General features: G+C 39.3%; 3 protein-coding genes across 4 annotated transcripts; 1 reads left to right on the forward strand and 2 right to left on the reverse strand.

Moving 5' to 3' along the window:
- Window positions 1-6,491: 6,491 nt before the first annotated feature.
- Window positions 6,492-16,752, reverse strand: LOC108110360 (putative inorganic phosphate cotransporter). 2 transcript variants are annotated; one of them, XM_017219399.2, is made up of 4 exons: window positions 16,321-16,752; window positions 8,024-8,160; window positions 6,891-7,964; window positions 6,492-6,826 (listed from the first exon to the last, which is right to left on the reverse strand). In XM_017219399.2, exons 1-4 carry the CDS (start codon window positions 16,340-16,342, stop codon window positions 6,608-6,610), a joined length of 1,452 nt encoding a protein of 483 aa, XP_017074888.1. In that variant the 5' UTR covers window positions 16,343-16,752; the 3' UTR covers window positions 6,492-6,607. The 2 variants fall into 2 exon arrangements, with proteins under 2 accessions (XP_017074888.1, XP_017074889.1); XM_017219400.1 differs by lacking the exon at window positions 16,321-16,752 and adding an exon at window positions 9,493-9,658.
- Window positions 16,753-16,858: 106 nt separating this feature from the next.
- On the forward strand, window positions 16,859-17,723 carry LOC108110361 (protein KRTCAP2 homolog). The gene is made up of 2 exons (XM_017219401.2): window positions 16,859-17,154; window positions 17,210-17,723. The coding sequence occupies exons 1-2, from the start codon at window positions 17,151-17,153 to the stop codon at window positions 17,629-17,631; spliced, it is 426 nt and encodes a 141-aa protein (XP_017074890.1). The 5' UTR covers window positions 16,859-17,150; the 3' UTR covers window positions 17,632-17,723.
- A 1,561-nt stretch (window positions 17,724-19,284) lies between these two features.
- Window positions 19,285-24,913, reverse strand: LOC108110359. The gene is made up of 5 exons (XM_017219398.2): window positions 24,494-24,913; window positions 24,033-24,428; window positions 20,656-23,454; window positions 20,041-20,288; window positions 19,285-19,983 (listed from the first exon to the last, which is right to left on the reverse strand). Exons 1-5 carry the CDS (start codon window positions 24,818-24,820, stop codon window positions 19,527-19,529), a joined length of 4,227 nt encoding a protein of 1,408 aa, XP_017074887.1. The 5' UTR covers window positions 24,821-24,913; the 3' UTR covers window positions 19,285-19,526.
- Window positions 24,914-25,491: the final 578 nt, after the last annotated feature.

The following is a 25,491-nucleotide window of genomic DNA, read 5'->3' on the forward strand; positions in this document are numbered from 1 at the left end:
GTGCTTTATTGTTATGTTTTAAAATTCAATGAATTCTAAAAATTCCCCGCCCGCTGTTCAGAGCTTGGGTATCTGTGTGCCGGGCTGCCAGCGACAACGACTACGACAACTACTACGATAGCGACAAGTCGATGGAACCTGCAGCCGGAGCCTTAACAATAGCAACAGCGCTTGCCTACGATCTTCTGTCCTTATCTTTGCACGCCATATGTATACGGGCAAAGGTGGCACAGATCCAGAAACAAGGTCATAGGCCGCGCACGGGCGGCAAGGGACAGATGGACAGAGACAAATGGATGCAGAAAAAGGGAGAGAGAGGGAAATTCAAATGTAAATGCAAATGCTAGTTCAAACAAAATAGTGTCAGAGACAACACTGATTAAAGGCAGTCGAGCATAGAAAATAACCTTAAATAAAGAAAGAGTTGTAAAGCTGTCCCCAAGTCGAAAGGCAAAAGAATATTTCTAGATTACAAATCCAACCAGACTTTTTCCAGATCAGTGCTACCTTGTACAATATTTATTTCTATTGCTGTCACTCTACTAACGAGACTTTGGTGTGCATTACCAGCTTGGCTTTTGATCGAAACGTACGAACGGTATAATGAATGGAATATCAGTTATCGTATCGGATACACCAGAAGGACATTGTGCTTTTATAATTATAAGTAAAGAAAATTGCATAACTGGCTCGAATATTTGAATTTACTATTTTAATGCTGCAGGGAATAAGAAAAATGCCATTGCAGGCCATTGTAGAGGTCGCAAGATATAAATGCTTAATTAAAAGCATCGATATTACTGGCAAATTATGACAAAACAAAAGATTGGAATTGAGGGAACAATTCTGAAATTCTTGCAAATAACATTTTATAAGCGACCACACCAATACTTAAAATTGTTCAACTGTGCACTACAGCCTTTATAGCTATAATACATTAGTTTCGTTCGTTTATTTTTGGCATATTAGCCTTTTCAGTGCATAATGCATCTTTCCCTTTAAAATGGAAGCCATTCTCAGCTTGAGATTTATCTGATTGAGTTTTGATTAAGAATCCCATTGAACTAAAGACCTGTAATGTGGGCTTAGTTACTATCGGTTACTATATATCTATAGTTAAATATTAATATAGCGCTCTCAATTCTGCTACAGATCCATTTCTCTACCAGTATTTTAGAATTCTGTTAAATCTTGTGTACAATCTAATCAAGATAATTGTCAATTTCCAAGTTTCAAATTTAAATATAAGCAAGAGGAAACGCTATAGTCGAGTGCCGCGACTATAAGATAGCGTTTTACCCGTTACTGTTTTACACAATTTTAAAATATTCATTTTGCTATTGGAAATTCCTCAAACGCCACCTTTTGTCGGAGAAATAATGTTGAGTAACTGATAGTGACCTAAATTTCTTCATAAGTAGCGAAATAATGTTTTGATTTGAAAAATCTTTGGTAAATCGATAGGTATTAACAGAAATAAGTTATAAAGTCAAAGTTATAAGTCAAACGAAGGCATTCATAATAATATTATAGACGCCACAGTTTTCCGCGGTTTGTCGGCGTTAGAGTGGGGATGGCCGGATGAAACCTCGTGGGAAGTTGCAATGGCCTCTGTAAAATACATATTCTTAAGCCTAATTTTCTAGCTCTTTTAATTCCCGAGATTTTCGCATTTGTTTGAGCCTTGTGGGCGTATGGGTAGGTGTGGACGGATAGTAGTACTACTATAAGATGCGCTGGCATCTAAAGATTATACATTCGAAATTTAATTTCTAGCTCTAATAGTTCCTGAGATTTTATCGATTTTAGTTTTTCACGATTTGTGGGCGTTAGAGTGGGCGTCCCTGTCCCGGGACCTCAAGAATCTTCATGCTTAATCTCAGCTTTGTATCTGCTATAGTTCCTGAGATCTCAGCGTTCATACGGACGGACGGACGGACGGACGGACGGACAGACGGACATGGCTCAATCGACTTCGCTATTGATCCTGATCAAGAATAAATATACTTTATAGGGTCGCAAAAGCTTCCTTCTATCTGTTACATACTTTTCAACGAATCTAGTATACCCTTTTACTCTACGAGTAACGGGTATAAAAAGCGTATTCTTGATATGACAGCGCATCTTAAGGCGAAGAACCTTGTTGTCATTAAGGTTTATGTTTCGGTTAGACCTTTTATAATATTTAATATACATATGAAGCTGAAAAGAAATTCCCTTAAAGGACACGAAATTTATGACTACCCTTTCCAACAAAAATATAAAGCAGCGAAAAGCAAAGAGACAATTTTAACATGTGCATATATTTACATATGTGAATAAACACGTATGTACTACTAGGGCTGTAAATTGACCAATTCTTTCCCTTTGTCCGCTGATGGGCATTTTGTTCTTTTCGCAAGGGACAAAACACAACATCACTCAATGTACTCGATAAACATGAAAACGCTTCGGTAGCCGGTCACAAAAGAAAGCGATGAATAAATTTCCTGCGCTCGTTGGCAGGACCATAACGTGCAAGCGGCAGCAACAGCAGAGTACCAGAGGACCGGAGAAAGAAGACCTGACCGGAGACGGACCGTAATTATGGAGCAACGGCGAGCAACAGCTGCAAACGAATTGGGTCCGGCGCCTGCGCTGCTTCAATATTAATTAAGCGTGCACTCCGATGAAGTACAGGCCCGAAAAGAGAACGAATTTCGTGTGCCTGCGGTAGCACTCACTAAACTTGACATTGACTTATTGTGCACGCAGGCAGGACAACTGAGCCAGAGTCAGAGCCTGAGCCTTATCCCATGTCGGGACCGGTGCCGGTCCCGACCAGAAAATGAAGCCGGGGCTATAGTCGGACATATTGTGTAGGCCACGAGCCAAATGTCTCTTTCATGGCTGTTAATTTCCAGCTATTGTTCGGTTTGGCGCCGGTCCGGCCTGGGCTCCAATTGAAAGCGTTGGGCATAAATTTAATTTTAAGCAATCGCTGTGCCTGACGGCACTTGATGTCGACGTTGTTGTTACATACACACAACGAGTCGAAGTCCCCTTGGTGAACAATAAATACATCATCAAAGCCCGCTCCTGGCTCCAGTTGTCCATTGTTGCACTTGCCGCCGCCAGCTAGCTTAATTATAGTTTCGATATGGACGCCAAGAAACGAGATTACAAGTATCGTAAGCCGAAAATTTATGCGTTACGTATCTAATTGCTAAAATCCAAACAACACATCCCACAAGGCATCAGGCGGCATCATTAATTTTCCAAAGTAAATAATATTGAACTGTACAACTTGTTTCAGCACAATAACTGCAGCTTGCAATTGTGAAGTGCACTTACTGTGGAACTCTAATCTGCATTAAACTCATGCGGTCAAATCATTAGAATCATTCAAGCTGACCTTAATTGATAGTCTCGTGAGTTTTTGGGAAAGCAGGTGGAATGAATTAATTCAATGAATCCATATCACAATTACTCTTATCTCTGCTATTACAAGTTTGTTCAGTTGTTTTCTCTACTTGTGAACCGTATTACAGTTTCTTAATAACGTCATATTCTAAATTATCATTTATTATTTAATTATTTATTATATTGGTAAAAATATAATGTCTGGATTGATCTTCCAACGAGGAAAAGCTTAATGATGGAAAACCCGTCAGACACATTGAAAATTTCAAAAGCTGACTAGATAATAAAATTGTTTAATAAAACCAAATGGGTTCTGGAAAATGGTTTTACATTAAATGGAGCCTAATTTATAAATAATATTTTGAAGTTTTTAATTTCTTATTGATGATTTGTTGTCTATTTTATTAAAATCCGTTGAGCGGACCTCGTTTAATACCCGCTACTCGTAGTGAAAAGGGTATAATATATTCGAAAAGTATGATACACGTGGAATAAAGTATAATCAATAGAAAGGTCGATTAAGCTAACATATGTCCGGCTGTCCGTACGAACGCAGAGATTCCAGAAACTATAAGAAACAGAAAGTTGGGATTAAGCATGCAGATTCTTGGTATACCTACGCATCATCCTATCACGCCCACTCTAACGCCCACAAATCAAGAAAAACGAAATCGCTGACATCTCAGGAACTATACATTGCGGATCAACTAAATAAAGGGGTAGAAAGTTGTCTGTTATTCCTAAACCAGTTTTCCGAATTACATAATGTAGCAGTCGGTTACGCTAGCATATGTAAGTGACACATAGTCACATAACCTTACCCATACACACTTGGTTGTAAATTGTTTTTCAAAAACATATTATTTATTCCTTATTACTTTTCTTCTGAAAGGAATTTAAACGATCGGAAATCGAGCTACACAAATTTTTCAGTATTTGCTGCGAAATTAATTGCCGCCACTAAAATTGTTTTTGCAATAAAATTTCCTGACTCTTTCCTAGCGCGATAGAAACCCCTATACGTTTTCCATTATATTATATTAGGGTAGGGTGAATTTGGGGGCCTTTAGGGGAAGTCCTCGTTTTGAACCCTATTCCCCCTTTTACCACTACCCTTCAACAGATTTTAGCCTAAGACCTCTGTCTAAGGCCATATACGATTCAGTTGGTTCAGCAGGTTAAGCCGCTTGACCATCCAATGCGTTTTCGGTTCGCGGGCTCAGAAGCGCTTGGTCGAAGATGACTATTTTTACCGATAAGGCCCATTTCCACTTTGGTAGTAATGTTAATAAGCAAAACTGTCGCATTTGGGGTTCAGAAAATTCACACTTCGTCTTGAAGAAGCCAATGTATTCATCCACAACGAATGACTGTTTGGTGCGGTATGTGGTGGGTTGGCATTATTGGGCCGTTTTTCTTTGAAAACGTTCGAAAATCGCATAATCAACAGAAACGGCGATGTCAACAGGCCGCCTCGCAGCTGCGATTTTACCCCGTTGGAATATTTTTTGTAAGGTGCCGTCAAGGGTAAGTGTTACGCCAACCACCCAGAGACGATTGACAACCTAAAGCACGAGATTGAAGTCGCCATCAGGGCCATAGAAACCATGCCATATGAACAAAGTGGTGTTTCATACATGAACCGCAATGTTGAGGCTATCCAATAAAAAATATTTTTGAAAAAGATATTCTCGTTGTTTTTTTATAGCGATTTTAAAACGCAAATCTTTCGTGGGCTTATGGCCCACATTAAAAATAGTTTTAAGAAAAACTCGTTCTTCTGATAATCGTTTGTGAATACATATGTACAAAAAAATTATTTTTTTACTAACCAAGCTATCAATGTAATTTAGTGTAAAGTTTGAAATGAATTGAATCGATATTTACTTGACCTACCCACTTGATTAGTCTTTCGCAGAACTTTAGGTTTTCATCGATCCAAAAAAACCCGTATAAGACCTGATAAAAACTGCGGAATGTATTTTCTCTCATGGTGACATTTTATCAGTGTACCAATTTAAAAAAATTCCATTATACAGTTATTGCCTTAACTTAAGCAGCTTAGTACATGATGGCACGGGTTCTACTTTAAACAGCTATTTCGGCATATGCACTCTCTACGTGGATACATTGGATCCCCACAGTCCTGTCCAGGAGCTCCATCTGGTTCTTGGCCACCGGGCCAGTGTACATATGACTTTATGACTTTTCATTGGAGGCAGCATTGCTTGGGGGTCTTTCGGGAAAAGGTGGATGAAGAGGACGGATGACGCTGGGACACGACAGCGATGGGGCAATTCAAATGAATTTTTGCGCTCGCTTCGCAACGCTTTTAATTGAAAAACATTTTCGTTTTGGTTTTGGTTTTTGCATAGGCCAGAAAATCGTGCCGCAGCCACTTGCCGCCATACGCCTTTTTCAGGGTCCGCCCCAGCCACTTTCGGCCAGTTGCCTTCTGCCGCTTGGTGGCAAACAATTCCACCGCAAGACCATACCGAATATGGCCATACGTACTGTGCGCACGCGTTCATGCATAAATTCTACCAAGTGTCCATTTTTCTGATTTGTGTGCAAACTTTTTTCCTTGTTGTTTGCCAGCCGCCGCACAGCGTTGACTGACTACACAGGACAGGGACAAGGATAAGCAAGCAGATGGAAGTGGTGTTGGGGGTTTTCGAGAGGGATGATTGGTAAACTGGATCTGGTGTCTTGATGCCTTGCGCTGAAATAAAAAATCCATTTTTGAAAATCGGATGAGCTTATTTAAAATAAATAATAATATTTATTGATATTTTTTATTAATATTTTATTTTCATTTTTTTATTAATTTAAACTATAAGTATAGATAAATTGCAGAACAAAAGCTTACACAATAAAAATCGTTCGGAATTTTAGAGAAATTCTGTACATTTCAGCGCAACTCTAAGTGTAGACTCCACTGTCCCCCAAACTGTGCTTTTCGCATTCAAATGCAGGCAGAAATAAAAATTGAATTCGTTCAAAGAAATAGTAGGGACTTTCTATTACATTTCCGCGTGCTGTGAAAGAAATGCGTACAAACAAGAAATTAAAATACAAGAGTGCGGCGAAACGTTTTAAGAATTTTTAATTAAAATGGCAACGCTCGGTGCACTATGAATCAGAGCTGGCCGCAGATCAGCCATTCCACACTCATCGCGCCAATTCCCGAATTTCCTGCCGCTAATTATGTTGCTTTAATGACTTCTTTGGGTTTCGTGTCCGCCATGGGCTTGAGATTCATTCGATGGTCAATCCGTATGCACCCTGGGTCTCGGGTTTTGAGATAGTCTTCAGCATCCCAAGCCTGCTGGTCGGTAGTGCCCCAAATAAGGTACACCAGGTTGCCGAAAAAAAAAACAATGGCAGTCATTGCAAACACAATCTGCCACTGGCTTCGCGAGCCCTGATTAAAAAAGATTCAGAAATAAAGTAATTATAATATTGCATTGTTCGGTTAAAAGACTCACCTGATCGGTGACAATGACACCCACTAATAGGGGCGTTAAAAGCGGAAATATATTGCCAATTCCGTTCACAATAGCCATCAACATCCCGGAGTGGTTTGGCGACATGTCGATTATGGTCAGAATGCTGCCAATTCCAGAGCCCGCATTTAGGCCGGCGTTAATTGTCATCAAAGCGATGGCCAGACTAGTCTGATTCTTGTCTAGAAACCCAATTCCAATGAGAGCCGCAGCCGGACCCCAGTAGGAAACTGTGTTAATCAATTTGCGAAGCATGGTTAGCGTCATCCAATTGCGCGACATGGCTATGTCCGCAAAGGCCAGGTAAACGTAGGACATACCCCACATGGCCAAGAAGGGTAGAGCCGAGTACAGCGCGTTACTCTTGATGTCCATCTCCAGGACGCCGTGCATGTAGGAGGGTGTCTGTAGCTGCATTGTGGAGTTGGCCCAACCCTGGGCACCCCGCACAATCAGCAATGCGTAAAAAGGAACGGATGTCCAGATGGCCCTCCATGGAATAGGAATATTTTGGGCGTGAAAGCCTTCGGGTCTCTTCATAGAGCGTTCGATGTGCTCCTTTTCGCGGTCGCCAATAAGCCGGGAACTAGGCGCGTTATTCGCACCGAGAATCACCCAGAGCAGGCACCATATCCCACATGTACCTGTCGACACGTAGAATATTCCGGGCCAGCCCATGCCGCTGTTCGCAATCAATCCGCTGCTTGCCATGGCCAGAACTGATCCGCAGTCGGCTCCAGAGTACGCAAAGGCGCCCAATCGGTTGCGATCCTCTGGCGGAGACCACTTGGCTAGGTGCTCATGTATGCAAGGAAATATCAGACCCTGGAAGAGACCCTCCACAAATCTTATGACGCTGAAAGCCTTCCATCCTCCCCATGCTACGCAGTATGGTGTGAGTCCGCTTAGGAAAGCCGTTCCCACTGTTGGTATGAGCAGAATGGTCTTAGCTCCAAATCTCCGTACGAGAAATCCGGCTGGAAACTGGGTGACGATATAGCCCCAGTAGAAGCTAGACAGGACATACGACTGCTGCGCACCAGTCCAATCGTACTCCTGCAGGCGGGATTTCAGTAATTACTAAGCGATGCAGACATCTATCGAATCGTACTCACCGGAAAGTCCAGATTGGTGGTGGCCGCATCCGTCATGGCCACTATGGCCACACTCACGCTGAGCCGGGCTGTGTAGTTCACGACGATGGCTAAGAACAGCAGAAGAGCCTGCAGGTGACGAATGCCAATATTAGGTCCTAAGGAAGTAATAAGTAAAGTAAAGTAAAGTAATATATTCGGAAAACAGAACAACGCTATACCCGAGTACCTAAATTATCAGACCCAAACACATTCATGGCTAGATCGCCCTGGCTAGTTCTCCTAATCAAGACTACTACTGGTTGTTGGTTCGGAAAGGTCTTGTTCGATATTTTTACATATAACTGGACGTATGAACAGAGATTAAGCATGAAAAATTGTTCCACCGAAAATAGTATGTATACATAATAGGACATATCATAACAAGTTTTACAACTCACTTATAGCACTCCATGCCCGATTATCTAAGAATAGGTCTCTGAAGTTGATAATCTGTATTGTAAAATGAACATCGACGGAGATATAATGTACCTACGGAACGATTAAATTGTGATACTTGCTATACATACTTGCTATTACACAATCCGCTACTTGTAGAGGTAAAGGGTATATTATATTTATGGAGAAGTGCATACTTTACAAAATCGAATTCCTTGGCAATCGAGGAAATTTAGATGGTCAGACATTTATGTAACGTACTTAATTTGAAATGAGCTAAAATAGACAAAGGTCGAGGCACAATCTTGTTTTAAGTAACAAACTTCAATTTTAGAGCAAAACTATTTTTTCTAAATTACCTAAATACTTTAATACAATTTAATATAATGATTTCGACCTATTATGTGCAGCACAGTTTTAAGGTATTTACTTAGTTTATATTACATTCTCCACACATAGTGCATCAGAGTTCAATCGAGCCAGCTCACTTTGTAATTTAAATGAGTTACCTAACAGAGTTGGCCCTAGATACTATGAGTATTTTTGTTTGCAGACTAAATTCCTTTGCAAAGCCCATTGCCCAGTTCGGATAGCCATTGCTTTAGGTCACAATAAAATTCAATAAATATAATGTTTCATGGCCCAATGAACTCCTTTTAATACTAATGCGTAAGACGGTTTATTGGTGAAATGTCGAAATTAACAAATCGTTTTTAATCTTATCTTACATTGATATGACCATTTCAATGTGTAATTATTGCAAATTATTAGTTCATTTACAGAACAAAGAGTAGTGTTTCATTCCGTGCAAAGGGTTTAAAAAGCTTTAACTTAATTGTATAAATAAAAACGCCTCTAAATACTGATAATATAATTGAAAGAATTTTATAAACAAAACATTTCAACTTTTTATTTCGTTTATTCGCGCTCAGTTTCTAACACATGATTTTATTGCTGTCATATATTCCATCCGCTTATTATATTAATAGTATTTATTAGCCGGATAATTTTCTTTTGTTTATATATATCTTCATTATTATAAATTTGTTCACCTTTTTGGTCAGTGCTCATTCTGTCGTCTGGCAAATCTCTTCGCGCACTTCAATTAAATGTTATAAATATTCGATATTCGACCAGTTCGGAATATCAGTTAGGCCAGACAGCAAAAACTCACTGCCAACCGTGTCAATAGCTAAAATGCGTCTGAGCGTGACATTTAAAGCTCTGCCCACCATATAGTGTATATGACTGCAATTAGACATCAAGATTGGGCCTCTGCTTAATATGTTTTATCATAGTACCGATTACCCAAGCGATAGCTGGATGCTACCTGCCGCATTCCAAACCTGATATTGTCGACTAATTGCCTCTATACGTACACAAACACCCGTGATCCGAACACAGAAACTAAAACTGCTCCTTCTTACCAGTCATTCAGTAATTTAATCAGTAATCTTTTTGAGCAACATCAACATTGATTAGAACCAGAAAATGCATAATTAAATTTTAATAAACGGACGACTATATTAGTGGTGTGTTTAAAAATTAAGCCGGCTGTTCTTGACCAACGATTATTTTAGATTTATTTGTTGCCTATTATGTACTCTTCGTACGTGCTTTAGGAGAAAATCTAAAAATTCGCGGATGCTTCACTTACTGTGGTAAATTCATTTCAAATAAATTGTAGTACCCACTGCAAAATAACAAAATGGTTATTCAAGTTATCTAACCCTATCATTTTATTAATTAAAGAAATTTCGCATAAATTAAAATAAAATTATTGAAGTCATGTGAAATAAAATTGATTTCAATAGCCGCAATCAATGACACATTAAGCCGTATATTTTTCCAACAATAGTTATATCTTTATCATTGCTGATAAGGAAAAGTTACTAAAAAAATTTATTTCTACAGTTTTTTCGATTAAAAATTACATAATATTCGTATCATTGATTTTGGAAAAACTGTAAGAAGAATAGGAACGTTATTATTATTATTATTGTTTGTAGTATTAGTATTGACTATAAGAGCGACAGAGCTTAGTTAATATAAATAAATACATATTTTAAAGATGCCAGTATGACTCAAGGTGATTTCATCTGACTCCAACGCCCAAAACAGGGCGAAAAACTACGTCCATAATAATAAGATTTATGTTTTAGTTTGGCTTTGTGTTATATTTTTTTGTCAATACCGATCAATTTAAAAAAAATATTCAAATTAATAAAAAAAATGTCAGTGACGTCACCGTCAGTTATAAGACATTCTCTTTGTTGTTCTGACAATAGGTGGGGCGATAGTAACATTGTACACGGCGTCAATTTATAAAAATATTATTATTATTATTTTAAAATTAGTAAACACAGTAACGTGTTACTGATAGTTATATAATTTTTCCTCTCGCTTCTTTTTATTAATTTGCAGTAATAATAATAGCAGGGATCCTTAAGGGATATTATTGGTAATATTGTGGTATTAAACTGTGGCGTATTATAGAGAAAAGATTGTGTGTTTCTAGTTATACCCGTTACTCGTAGAGTAAAAGGGTATATTAGATTCGTTGAAAAGGAAGAGGGAAGCGTTTCCGACCCTATAGAGTATATAAATCAAGTTTATTGTTCTTTAGTTTGATGGTTTTCTTGTGTTAAATTGTTAAAGTTAAGGAGTGTTATTAAAGAATTCGGTTCAAGCAGACAGAAAATCGATGATTGTTATCTGGACTTATTAACTGTTAGAAAATTGTAAATGATACACAAGCCCCATTTAGAGTCGTCTAGAATTTCCCGCTACTAATTTAACTGGAGTTATCCGACTATAGATGTTCAAGCACATTGCACGTCTATAAGACTTCTCGTAAGCCTATTCGGACATCGGATACCTCTTTAACTAGATTCAGATAATGTGATGGCTCCTTATATGGGTCAGATGTGATTAGGGCAATATTCTAGGGACAATATGGATCGTTCTTCTTTGTACCAGTAAATATTTTAAGGATTAAATATATACAGAAATGCTGTATCGGTAAAAAAAAAAAGTAAAACAAATAATCTTGAGATGCGCAAGCATCCTTACAATCTCATATTTACATATGTAACCAACTAACATACAGAATGCATTGTTCAACACAAGTATAACTCCTCAATCATGTACTAAATTTCAAGAAATACACGCTGAATATCAATAAGTCCAAAGAAAATAATAGTTCTTGTGGATATTGTGATATCCCTACTATACTTACTCTCCCGAACTCTACGATATATATATATGTATATATATATTTGCATATTATTTACATGTTTTTTTTTGTTTAAAAAGAGGAGCTTATTGACAACGGTCGATGATAGCCGCGTGCACGTTCACTTATAAGTTGTTCAGCTATACTGAAAACTCTTTCAGATTCGCACGAAGATGCCGGATCGCAGAAGTATTATTAAGATAACGTTTTAAAATCGTCGCCATTGTATTATGTAATATATGTACTTACAATTCGTCAATCTTCCTCAATGTGCCTTAGAAATGGAAAATCATCGGTGTTGCTCCGGTAAACATCGATGTTGCCGATGTTTCGAAAACATCGATGTCATCGATGTTCGCATCGATGTTTCTCCACCTCTACTTAATGATTTTAAACGGTCGCCACTTGCTGTGCTATCGCGGAGAAAATGAGGGAATATAGAAAAAGTAGCCTGGTCGCCGATATATACATATGTATGTGTATGTATAAGTTATCTTATAGTCGTCTGCTCGATGGTAAAGCTGCTCCAGGTCAGGCCGATAAGGAGGCACCAGTAGGGTGCTTGCTGAGTAGTAGGGAGTGTCAAGATAGATGGGAATTGGCGGCCGGACTGCTGCTCCCAGGTGGCCGCTAATAGCATGTCGAGAGGGTGACTGCCCCCCTATACCCCTGGCATTAAGCTCAGTGGGCGAATGCAAATAATATGACGGCGATTGCCGGATTAAAGTTTATGGAGCTAAGTGCTCTTTATTCAAATAATTATAAAACAGAACTGAGGAACTTATATGTACGAAAAAGGAAGCTTAGTCGGCAGGCCGACCGCATGGCAGTGGAAAATGGTGACGATCGCTCGATCAACCAAGATTTCTACCGACTGTTTGTTACGCCTCAGTAGTGTTAACTTATACATTGACTGAAGGCAGCGAATGGTGATGGGGGAGGAGGAAAGGAAGTTGTTTATTTTTTATATTTTGTTTGTTTTAGGTTTGTTTGCGTTTTCGAGACGTTGATGTGGAGTCTGCACTATGGATGAGAGGGGCGCGGTATTGACCGAATTTGATGGCGTTTTTTAAGCAATGTTTTGGTTTTTATTTTTTAGATTTCTTCAATTTGAGAATTTTATTTGTAGAAGATTTGATATTAGGGGTTTACTCCTTTACTTATGAAGGTTTTTTTTTATTAATTAATTTGTTTGCATGTGAAGTTACTGCCATTCGAGAATCATGTCTTAGTGCAAGATGTTACCAAGATTGGAAATTCGCTGTCCCCCTGCTAAATTAATTATTTTGAAATTATTTTTTTATACAAATTTAAAATAGCTTATTTTCCAAGAGTGCTGCGACTATAAGATACTCGGTACTGTTTTATACAATTTTTAAATATTTATTTTGTGCAAATTCACAAAGCGTTACCTTCTGTTAGAAAAACCATGTTGAATAACTTATGGTAACGTCACTGTCCAAGCGGAGCCTTAAACCTTCATTTCTTAATAAATAGCAATATATTTTTTCAATTTGAAAAATCTTTGGTAAATCGATATTTACCATATCAAACGTAGACATACATTCTAATATTATGGGCGCCACAGTTTGCCGCGGTTTGTGGTCGTGGCTGCCGTGAAAATACCACTTCTAGCTGCGGTGTCATATCAAGAATAAGTATGTCTATGGCATAATACGCATTGGGGGCATCATTAGAAACTACATGCTTAATCTCAACTTTATATCACTTATTGTTACCGAGATATCAGCGTTCTTAGAGAATACGGCTACCGTTTTTCGATTTGTCGGCGTAAGAGTATGCGTGGCCAGAAAATGATCTTAATTGTCTTAATGACAACTCTCATATCAAAGATAGTTTAGTTTTTCGTGATTTGTGGGCGTGGCAGGATGCTCAAATAAAGTTGCACTGCTAGGAACTTCAATATTATGCAATATTAATCGAAATGATGTATCTTTTTAGTTTCTGAGATCTCAACGTTCATACGCTTATCCGGCCACGACCACTCTTACGCCCACCAAACTCGATAGATGGATTTCGCTTTTTGCAGAAAACCTGATATCTCGGTAACTATAAGTAATGGAAAGTGACATTACGCATGTAGTTTATGATGCCCCCAATGCGAATTGGTTTTTTCTATCTAGCCACGGCCACTTAAGAGCTACAAAGTTATGCTTAGAAATTTGTATTGTTAGGTCATTGTCCGGTCTTTCAATGTAAAGAGGGGAGCGGGACCCAAAAAAGCTTTTCGCTCAGGCGAATTCGGCCGCCGCTCTCCTCTCTCCATCTGTCGTGGTGTCTTCTGACCATAGCATAAGGTAATTTAAGTCGAATAAATTAGTTCACATCAAAACTTCTTTTCGTTTCGCACCGTGCCCTTTTGTCGCATTAAATTCAATTTCGAAGTCATAAATAAAAAGTCATAATAAAAATCACAAATTTAAATTAATAAAAACTTTTATTATTCACGTATTTTAGAGATGCCACTGCAACTCGACACAAGTTTTCATCTGGCCTCTCCCATTTTAACGCCCACAAGCCGCGGAAAACTGTGGCGTCAAGTAATATTACAATGAATGTCTTCGTTTGACCTTTCATACAATATTTTTGTCAATATCTATCGATTTACTAAAGATTTTGCGAATCGGAGCATTGTTTCGCTATTTATGAAGAAATTTAGAAATTTACTCAACATGTTTTTTCTGACAAAAGGTGTCGCTTTGTGAATTTCCATTAGCATTAATATTTAATAATTTAAAATTGAAACTGGTATCTTACAGTCGCGGCACTCGACTATACGGGTTCTTCTTGTTTTGAATTAGTGTGTTAGTCATTGTGTTGTAGAGCTACATATGTATATCTTCGGCTGGAAAGATTGCTCTATTATCCTAACTTGTGATTCCAAAATTTAAAGAGCCGGGCTTGAGAATTCCGTTCACATCAGATACATTGGAGAAGCATTAGTCTTCGAATAAAAACACTTAGGTCTCCTAAAAATATACAAAGCAATATTTAATTCCAATATGCCGGACGGAAGAATAAACCTCGGCAGAATGGCGTATGTACATTTTACAACGAAGCCACAACAATTGTGTGCAGCGTGGGCGTTTTTAACCGTAGTCGTAAAGTTAAGCGCATACATGGCCGCGTACATCAGCCGAGTTGAATCCGGAAGAGCAGAGGACTTTGATTTATAAGACTACATTTAGAAACTGTGGGACGGTTGCCTTTTTTGATGTTTTGTGAGTCTTGCGGACTTTGATTTATATGCTGTGACATACATATATGTCAAGCAAGTGGGCAGTTGTATGTATGAGCTACACATTCAGCGCGAAAACGTAGGAAAACAATTTATGTATAACGAGTTGCATCGCAAAAACTGGAATGCGAAATTCCAAATTGAAAATGAAAAAGCTGTGGTAGTTTGCATTGCTGGCGTAACCGAAATTGGTGCAGAGCTGAAAATAGCGTTATCGTGGTTCGTGGTTCCGCATTGTAAATTTTTCACAAAACCTCTTAAGTGAATCGAACTGATGCTTTTGAAAGATCTAAAAATGGTTGCTATCTCTTCTGAAGTATTACTTCAAGATAAATTAACATGTAGGCCGTTTCGGCCTTATATAGTCCCGAATCAGTCAGCTGCAGACTAGAAAGCTGAGATCTGCACATAACCCAGAACACAGGAAGCTAATTTGATTCACGTCAAACGTTTATGATTCATATGCTTCCGGTCTCATTAGCAGCCATCTGACGCGCTGCCATCTGACGTACGTCTCGAAACACGGGGATAAATCTGAGTGGATTAGTAAAGATACGAGGAAAGTTAGTTTTGTGCTAAATGGATTAGTATCGAAACTTTCAAAGTGTTAGGAGAAGAGTTAGAAGTAATATTATAAAGATCATTGTAGTTTGAACATATGTAGTACCCGAAATGGTTCATGTTGGGCAAAGTTCGAACTACAACGCTCTAAGGATAGAGGAATATAGTTTCTAGTAATCCTAAGGGGTACATGCATATTCAAGCGGCCTAGAAGGGTCTGGCTATCAATTTCACCCTTAAGAAGATTATGGATAAAGACGACACCAAGCATTTTCCTTCGATTAGCGAGGGATGGCAAATTAATTAGTAAGAGTCTACTTTTATAAGAGGGAAGGTGTATGCTTGCATCCCAGTTGAGACCGCGGAGAGCAAATATTAAAAAATTCTTTTGGATGGATTCAATAAGGCACTGGTGAAACCCATACTGGAGGAGGAAATATGGTCGGAAAACTTAAGTTTTGCATCGAGTAATCTCTTTATTTCTTAATCTATTTATTTCATGTAATGGGTAACGACGGGTATTATAACCCAAAAATAATAGCTTAAACTAACATATTTTCCCACAAGAAGAGGAGCTATGTATATGCAAGAGCTGCGACTATCAATTACTAACCTGCAATAACGTCACTGCTCATGAGAAGCCTAACAACCTACATTTTATTTATTTACTTACATACGTATACCTGTTTGCATAAAATTTAAATTAAAGCCATTGGTATTTGGGCTTAAGGCTGTCATAATATATATTATAATACAATGTTTCATCACATGAAGCCATCATAATCACATGAAGCCAACCCAGTAAATGAAAGCCCAGCGCAGTACCTTGTCGTCGATTACATCTCATCCGGTCAGGGCTGCTATGATAACATTTAAGTTACTCAATCACCCCGCATTTCCGCATTTTCTGTAGTGAAGGGGTTCTGCACCTACCCGGTCCAGAATAAAATACAGAACCAATTTATACTACACTTCCCAAAAAGTATGTTTCTCCTGTTCCAGTTGTTCTTATGTCGGCCCTAGAAGGACTTTTTCCGTGCAGCAATAAGTATTGCTTTATGACCTATGTATGTACTTTGTGCCATCAATAAAAACAAATTTTACTTGTTAAAATAAACTAAAATTAAACTATCTTTCTTTTATCTGCTTCGCTGTTTCAGTGGCAACTCTGCGCGATTGTAAGAAGACACTTTGGATTGTTGTGGCTACTTTCAGCAGAGAGGACATGTAAAGGTGTCATCTACTTACAATTATACATTTTTTTTTCAAAATGCATTGTTATCGGTCTGTTCGCCATTCACCACGAGAGCCGCATGGTTGCCACATCAGTAGTGACATTACTACCGTTTAAAGTTATCGATATTACATTAATATATGCACTAGAATTTTCTATTATAAGTTTTTAAATGAAAGTTTAATTCAATTTAATTTTAATTTACACATACATAATTTGTCTTGTTTAATCTTTAACTTCTTTTGATTGAAAAGTGTTTTAAATTTGAAACCAAACGGAATTTCAGACTCATTTGGATAGCGTTTCCCGAAATAACAGAGTTTGAATATCCCTAATATTGTAGTTTAACACATAAGCTAACATCTTTTAACCAAGTACTATCGTCACTTGTGCAAAAATAAGACTACAGTAGAAAAACAATATGTGTAAGCAAAAGCAGAGAAATGTTCTCCAAAAAAATCAATATCCAAACCTTTGCAGCGGCCTCGATGAACAGCAAAAGCACCCTGATGTCCTCCATAATTTCTGGACTTCTGAGCATCGTCTTATTTGCCATACTGCGCTTCTGCTCTAATTGGTTCAACGACTCGCAGCTGAAGGTCCTATTGGGCGGATACCTCTTTTCCTGGCTGTTCATCCTAAGTCTGACTTTTGTTTCCAATGCGGAGATGATTATCTTTGGCCAGGACTTCCATGCCAAGCTCCTGCCGGAGATCCTCTTCTGCCTCTCTCTTACAGTGGCTGCCGCGGGAATCGTTCATCGCGTCTGTGCCACCACCAGTATTCTTTTCTCACTTCTGGGCCTCTACTTCTTGAATAGGATCTCAACAAAGTACTATTCGGTGCAGGTGCCGACAATAGGTGCGCCTGCGGCGAAGAAGGGCGGCAAAAAGTTCAAATGAGTATATTTAAGTTCAGTCCTGGGTCATATATGCCAACTTAAACATTCGAACACCTTTATTATACTTTAATAAATAACATTATTTATAACCTATTCGCTAAAATAATAGGTCGCTTCCTGAATTGCGCCCCTATCCTATAATGGCTATTACAATAAAATTAAATTGCAGAAGTGAATTAAAAAACAAAGCAAAGATAAGCAATTCAGGTGCGGGCCTACTAACAACTATCGTGGAGGTCTACGCACGTATTGAACGAGGAGAAGCCACCAAAAATCGGCAGTGCCTTTTGTGACGTTGAGGGCGACATTGATTTAGATTTAGGGGGCAGAATATCAAGAAAACCAAGTCCAGTAAGAGTAATCATATGATCATAAATCCAAGATTCCTCCAGCTTTGCAAATTACGTGCATTTCCAGTAATGCCTAATGTACAATAAAAAGTATGTGGTTTTTCTACCTACTGCCCAGCAGCCCAGTCAAATGTTAATCAGTGGAGATGGATAATTTACAATGCGATAAACATTTTTTTATATTTTTTGTAATTTTGGCAGGATATTTATCATAAATCAACATTTTTGTTTTTAAGTATTTTTTGTATTTATATTTATTTTGTTTTTAGTAAAGATAGTTTTTATCTACTAGTTCATTATTTTACTTATTGCTGCCTTGGGGGCAGCTTTTCAAGTTGCAGCTACTTATGTAGCGCTTGTGGCACTTAGTTGGTTGGCAGTACAACCTGGTAGGCGAGTGAGGCTGCGGGCGCCATCTGTCTGTCAAGCCCGGAAAAAAGAGAGGGACAGTTTTCGGAAAGAAAGTGGCAACAGTGGCATCTGTTAGTGGGCGGGACGGAAGTCGGATTTGGCAAGGAGAGCGAAGATATCTTCTCGCCGGAGTCTCCAAGGAGCCGCTGTTCTTTTGTTTTCTGGCTGTCATCGTGTTCAGGTCGATTTGTCACTGAGGGTCGCTCAGGTGGTCTCAAGAGCAATTTGAGAATGAATATTGGGAGCAGCGCTAGATCCGCCAGGGTAAGCCGCAAGTGCAAAGAGTGCAGTCATGTGTAGTGCTACCAAATTTTATCTTTTTTAATAGGTTTGTCGTTAAACCCAAGATAAATTCTAGGCTTAGACCCAAACTAAATTCGGGGCTTAAGTCCAAGCATCTCCAAGTCTCACAAAGATTCCCATCTCAGATCGACGCATCTACTCGATAAATAAAATTGTTGACGCTGAGCCCCTCTGAATTCCCACTAAACCGCAACTTCTAACTATTTATGACAAGGCCAACCTTATCTGGCCTTTGGCTAAGGTCCGAATGGTTACTTCTTGGCTTGGAGATTCTCAGCTCCCTTTCAATTGAATCAATTGGGACATTTATTGGGACATCTTATAGTCGCGGCACATCTCGAACCAAAGTGTTTCGGGTGTCTGGTGCAACAGAATAAGACCACATACGAAATTATCAGTACAAGGCAACCACCCTTATTTTAGGGTGCGGATCACACTCTAAATGCCGTAAACGCATTTTCGAAATACACCTCTAGTTGTGAGGTCTCTATCTCTGTTGGTTTCATATACATACATCTCCGTTGTTTCAGAAGATCTTGAAACAAAGAAGCTTGTGACCCATTCTAGCGGACGTCGGAAGCGATACTATATTTTGGGATTTGGGTTGTTTATTGGGTTATAAGTAAGCAGATATAAAAAAAATTAGAGTTTAATCTTAATCACGAAAAAAACTACTACCTAATAGGCAAAAAACGTCTGGCATTCCATGTTTGATAAAACTTAAGTTGCCATAAGCTCAACGAACTATTTTTTAATATAACTTCTAATGTAGTTAAGTGGTGGTACATTTAAGCAGGCAGGATTACTGATACAAATAAAATAAATAGGATTACTATTTCTGTAAGCCGTTTTGTATCATATTAAACTTTTTTATAGCTTCACTAACATAGTCTTCCTTTTCAGCCAACGCACATTTAAGCTGCACGCGCAATTGTTGAAGATTGGGCATGGTGCGACAGTCTCTAATGTTAATCAGTGTTCGAAAGATGTTCTCCCAGAGTTGCCGCTGAAAATAACGGGGTATCGTTGTCTTCGGCATCCAAAAGGTGCTCGGAGCTCGCAGTGCCACTTCCATATAGCGACCGAATAGCAGCACATGTATGACGCCCACAAGACCAAACAAATCTAACTGGTATGTCCATGGGCGGTGGGTACGCATTTCAATGCATTTAAACAGATCATCTTGATGGACATAATTGAATGACTGATTGTTCGGGAAGATCTTGGTGTCAATGGACACTCCGAAATCAATGAGCTGCAGACTGATATCGTTGGGATCTGTACATAACCTGAAAAACAAGAAGCAAATTTGATTCATCTCAAATATTCATGATTCATATACATACGGTCTCATTAGCAGAAAGTTATCCGGCTTGATGTCAGCATGGATGATACCCAATGCGTGCAGGTGATCGAGAATATCGAGCATCTGGCAGCTCAAATGCATTACTACATACTCGTCCAGATTTCTGTTGGTTACACTCTTAAACTTGTTGCATACACCGATCAATGAACCATATTCTGAAAACTCCGAGATATACACACTGGAATTGTTGCCCACTAACGCGTAATCAATATTTGCGTAAGCTGGAATCTATAAAAATGTTTATTTCGTGATTTAATAAAAATTATTTTATAATTATATATGATTATTAGCAATAGTCACAAGTCAATGAAATTCATATTTAAATTACGACTCATAAATTACAAAAATATTTATACCCATACAAAATCTCTGTCAGTCGCAGTGAATGGGACAGCAACAACAAAGTTGATATTCATATGACAGCCCTTCCGTGCCAACACAAGGCACATTCTCAGTCTTAAGAATACTAATATTTATTGCACGTACTCAAATATCTTTCTTGCTAAAAAAAAGTGTTGATCCCGCTCGACATATTGCGTATTTGATATATAACATATTTTGAAATGTTTATAAAAAGATACAACTTTTCACTTACCATTTTCTCGCTGATTAAGCGGCTATGGATCTCCAAACATATATAAAACTCCCAGTAGTTGGTTGGTCGTTCCTGTTTAAGAGCTACTTTCTTGCCAGATTTAAGATGCTCTCCCACATAAACTGAGCCGTAAGCTCCCTTGCCTATCATCTTCAACACCTCAAACTTCTCATTATTTACCTCCAGCTTAGAGTTAGGATGCAGGCGCTTGACATGACCCACCAGATGACAATAGGGCAGCTTTTCGATGTACATGGAAAAGTCAATTGAATCCAGCAGCGAGCTAAGAAGTTCCTTTTTGAAAGGGTTTTTATTGGCGTCAGCCATCGTATCATTCATAATAGAAAAATCGCCGGTCGACTTGGGGTGGACATAATCTTCCAGCAGATGAGTTTCCGAATCAGACTGCGACCAAGAGCGATGGGACTGCTTCGGTGTTAGTGGTGTTTCCTTGTAGTAAATGCTTAATTCGGCCTCCTCAGCTTTTATTGCAGGAGACTTTAACTCTGCAGTCGGAATCAGCAGGGTGGAATTTTTAATCATACTAATGTTGGTGGCAAACATCTCAGTGGCTGCGTTTAGCTCAAAAAAGTCATCAGATTCTTTTGAACCATCTTGGTTTTCATTTGGTGAAACATTTTTACTGTATACTAACATAGGATCGTTGGAATACGAAAGCTCGGTCAAAGTTTTAATAGGGTTGATTGTGGCAATTGAAATTGGCATCGGTGGGATACAGCTGCTTATTTCTGAGCAATCCTTCATAAACGAGGCAATCATATGCGATTGCCCAAAAGATTCCTGCTTGTTCCCTTGCTCCTTATATTTTGGCTGCAGTGTTTCCGGCAGGGTGCACTCCAAGGCAAGGCTCGAGACAACTGAAGTAACTACTTCTGGAGCACTCTTTTCTGGCTGTGAATCGTCAAGAAATATTTCAAACTTCTGCATGGCCAGGGTGCCCATCTCGTCTTGTGTGCCACTCATCGACTTAAAAAAATCGGGTCTGGTAAGACCAGAAGACTTTACCTTAGGCGGCGTCTTTCCAAACAATCCACACAAGTCGGTTGCATCATCCAGAGAATTTTGAACAGCTATTGAGCGTGGAAGCAAAGAATCGTCCGGCAGAGCGGGTATTCGTGGAAGCGTTTCGGTTTTATCTTCTTGAAAGCAGATAAGGGGCCTAGGAATAGTTTCTGTCTTATCCTCTTGGAAACGCAGAGACTTTAGCATCGGCAAGCTAGGGGCATTGGGTTCCCATAACTCACGACGGAAAAAGTTGTCGCCACCCTGTTTTTCCGACTCAGCAACGCATTCCGGTAGTCCCAAACCAACCAGGTGCCGCAGGCGCATTTGCCCAGGAGAGCACTCTTCATTCTTGTTGGTTGCTTTCGAAACAGTGCTGGACCCGGGCGACGACGAAGAGGTAACGGTCGACTTAGTGTTAGCAACGCTTGCCGCCAAGCTTTGAGTGCCGTGTTCAGAGGTCTCCAAAATGGTGGAAAGCTGCTTCCGCAACGTTGGTGAACACGGAGACTCAACGAAGGGAACAAAAGCTGCTTCTTCTGGTTGCTGTATATCTTTTAGCACTGTTCCAAATGTGCGTAACGATGCTTGCTTTTGTATGCCCTTGGGCGTGCTGACAGCCTGCGACTTTATAAACATATTAAACATTTGCGTAGAGCAAGTTTCGTCCCCGTCAGAAAATATACCGTTATTCAATGGCTTTGCTTTTGGTTCCGGATTTTCTAAGTCTTCATAGATATCTATTTTCCGTTCAGGTGGAGCTGGTACCGCAAATTGAGCATCCGTGCAGGCCATTGAGTCCTCATTTAATTGCACAGAAACCGTCTTGGGTATCACAAGCGGCGGCGGCGAATTTTCTCTCGATAACAATGGCGCTTCTGCCTCCTTTTCTTTCTGCTCCTGCACAGAGGGAAACATGGATTTCCTGGAGGAAGACGAGAAAAAACTTTTGCGGCGAGGCATCTTGCTTCCGGGCAAGCAGACAGTTTCTTCCATGTCGTAATCGCCATGAACTGTCACATTTCGATTTTGCAGCCTTTTGGCTGCCAGCAGCTCCTCTGGTTGGTATTCCTGTTTCTCTTCATCGTTGTAGACCATGTCAAAAACGACATGGAGGCCAGGTACGAGTGGGGGCTTCCAAAACTTGTCTAGCTCGTCACGTGGCTGTGGCTTAGAAACATTGGCAAAGTTTGGGTAACATCGAATTCCTCTGAGCACACTTCCAGTTCCCCACCACTCCTCGTTGCTCTGGACAAAAGGATGTTGTGGATTGCGGCGTTTCAGGTAGGCGTGGGCGCGGTACTCTTCAGGAGAGAACTCCAAGTTGGGTCGAGGATAGAGAAGACACTTATTGTAGAAAGGGAGTCCATTTGCATTTGGCTCATCTTCAATTGTAACTGGCGTAACCCATGCTTCCTGACGCTTGTTCTTGGCAACAAAATTTGGAGGAAATCTGAAGGGCTGATCCAGACGACGATCATAGTTGGTGATGGGGGGCATCGCTTGTACATCCACGTGTATGTCAAAACCAAAGTCCGGAGAGGCATTACTGCCAAAAATTTTTCCACGCTTGTGGCCTCTCTTGTTTGCTTTGTTCCAGGCCACCGATTCTTTCATGTTCTCCTGGCCGCGAGCTGCGTCGATAATAGAACGCAGGCTAGATTTTGCATCCGTCTGGACCACAGGCAGTCGTATATCTGCTTGAGCATTTTCGTCGTTAAACACTTCGACATTCCTACCGTCGTTTAGCTTATCGGTAGTGATTGTATCATTAGTCTAAAGGATGGATAACATGAAGTTGATTTATTTTTAATGGGGTTATTAAACTTACTTTTCTTATAATTATATTTTCTTATCCGATTTATAACCCTTATCCGGAATTCATCAACGAACATGTTAAACAACTGATTTTAAGACAATTTTTTTAGCTTGTCTGTTCTTTTTTGTATCTAAACAAACCCATAGTTTCTAAGGAAGCTAATAATTAAATATGTTAAATATGTTTACCTTTAATACTGCGCCTACATTTTTTAAAGCTGCTAGTCACTTTATATATAAAAAAAAAGCCATCCTCATTTTGTCAGGATTAACAAACACCCAAAAAATAACTTGTCTCTGAGCTGAAAAGCTCTTTGTCCCAAAATAGTTAAATTAATTAATGTTCGAGATCCGTTTAAATAGAAGAGCGAGAGAGTTTAAGTTAGATTGTCCTTACAGCTAACAGTAATATTTTGTTGGTAGAAAAAACGTTCTACACTTTTTTTATATACCTATTGAAAACTCAGACTATTTTTTCTAAAATCCCTTTAATGCCCAAAATAAAAATTTTAAATAGATAGATTTATAACACCCACCTGGACCACGCCCGGTAAGCCGCTTTTGACCGCTGCTCCGGTACGAATACTTCCTACAGTAATGGTATTAGAGTTTTCTTGGAGTCGACCGTGTAGCGACTGCAGCGCCAGCCGTCGCTCGTTGAGCTCCCGGTTAACAGCTTTAGCCTCCTCGCCAGTTGTGTAAAGCATGCGTTGACCCACAGTATAGCCAAAGTGCTGGTGCGCTTCTTTCAGATCCATTAGTGGTTCAGCACGGCATTCAAGCCCGAGACGGAAAATCTCGTCGGCCTTGCGCATGTTACCGCTCAGATCATAGCTGTAAGCCCAGGCAATATAAAAATCTGCTAGCATGGTTCCGATTCCATTGTTGTACATCTGCTGATAAAACTCTATTTTATCTTTCTGCTTCTCCATCTAAATAGCGAGGAGATATAATGGGTGGGTGAGCCGACAACACTCTTAAATAGAATTACACTTACAAATTTTATAAACAGCTTGATAAGCCGCTTGTCTTGTCGGTAGCGCTCGTCATCTTCGAATTGGGTAAGGCACTGGTGAAGTGCCGCCTGTAGGCCGGAGTTACTGCCACCTGCCGGATAACTTTGCTCGATCCAGCAGATATACTTGTACCAGGCCCCGAGAGGATCTTCGCCCGCGTAGGTGCGCACCTCATTCTCCATTTCTCTGCGATGCGCTAGCAGCTCCTGGCCATGGGCGGAGTCCTGACTAAGCGAGGCCTGTAGTAGACTCACATTGCGACCACAAGCCAATGGCTGGATGTTCTCTTTCGCCTTGTCAAAGTCCATCTTGGTGTCGTTGTACACGTTTTTTAACTCGCTACTTTTTTGTATTATTGAAACAGTTAGTTTAAACAGAAGGAAGCGGGAAAGAAATTATAGAGATGGAAGAAGTGATCGACATGAAATTGCGATATGTGCATTACTAGTTTACCGATATTTCGTTTAAAGACCAGTTCTCACCGTGCAAAACAGCCAAAGGAGTGTAGAGCTGTTAAAAATAAATTTAATACATAATATATTATAATTTATTTTAAATACAAAAATAATACTTGATATATAATTTAATATAAATTTGAAATTGAAATTGAATTGAAATCATAAATAACACACTATCTGTTTCAGATAAAATAAGGAGCTATTTTTTTATTCTCTGGTTAAATTATCCCTAAGCCAAGCTAAGTTTTGCAATATTTTCTTTTTATTGGGTTTTTAGGTTCGGGAATCGCTAACCATACATTTGTCTTCCAAATAATTTCATAATAAGTTGGAAATAATTTTTTGAAGGCCTTCCGATTCTTTTAAAAACATTGAGATGTTAGGAACTATAAGACATAAAGTTTGAACTAAGCAAGCATATGCCAGAGATGCCACCGCATGTGAGACCCACAAAACACTAAAAACTAAAAAGGGCTGAGAGCTTTATGATAGAAACTAAGATTCAGCACGTACCTCAAAGA

The sequence above is a fragment of the Drosophila eugracilis genome, unplaced genomic scaffold (assembly GCF_018153835.1).
Source record: "Drosophila eugracilis isolate 14026-0451.02 unplaced genomic scaffold, ASM1815383v1 contig_2171, whole genome shotgun sequence".
In the NCBI taxonomy this organism is placed as follows: Eukaryota; Metazoa; Arthropoda; class Insecta; order Diptera; family Drosophilidae; genus Drosophila; species Drosophila eugracilis.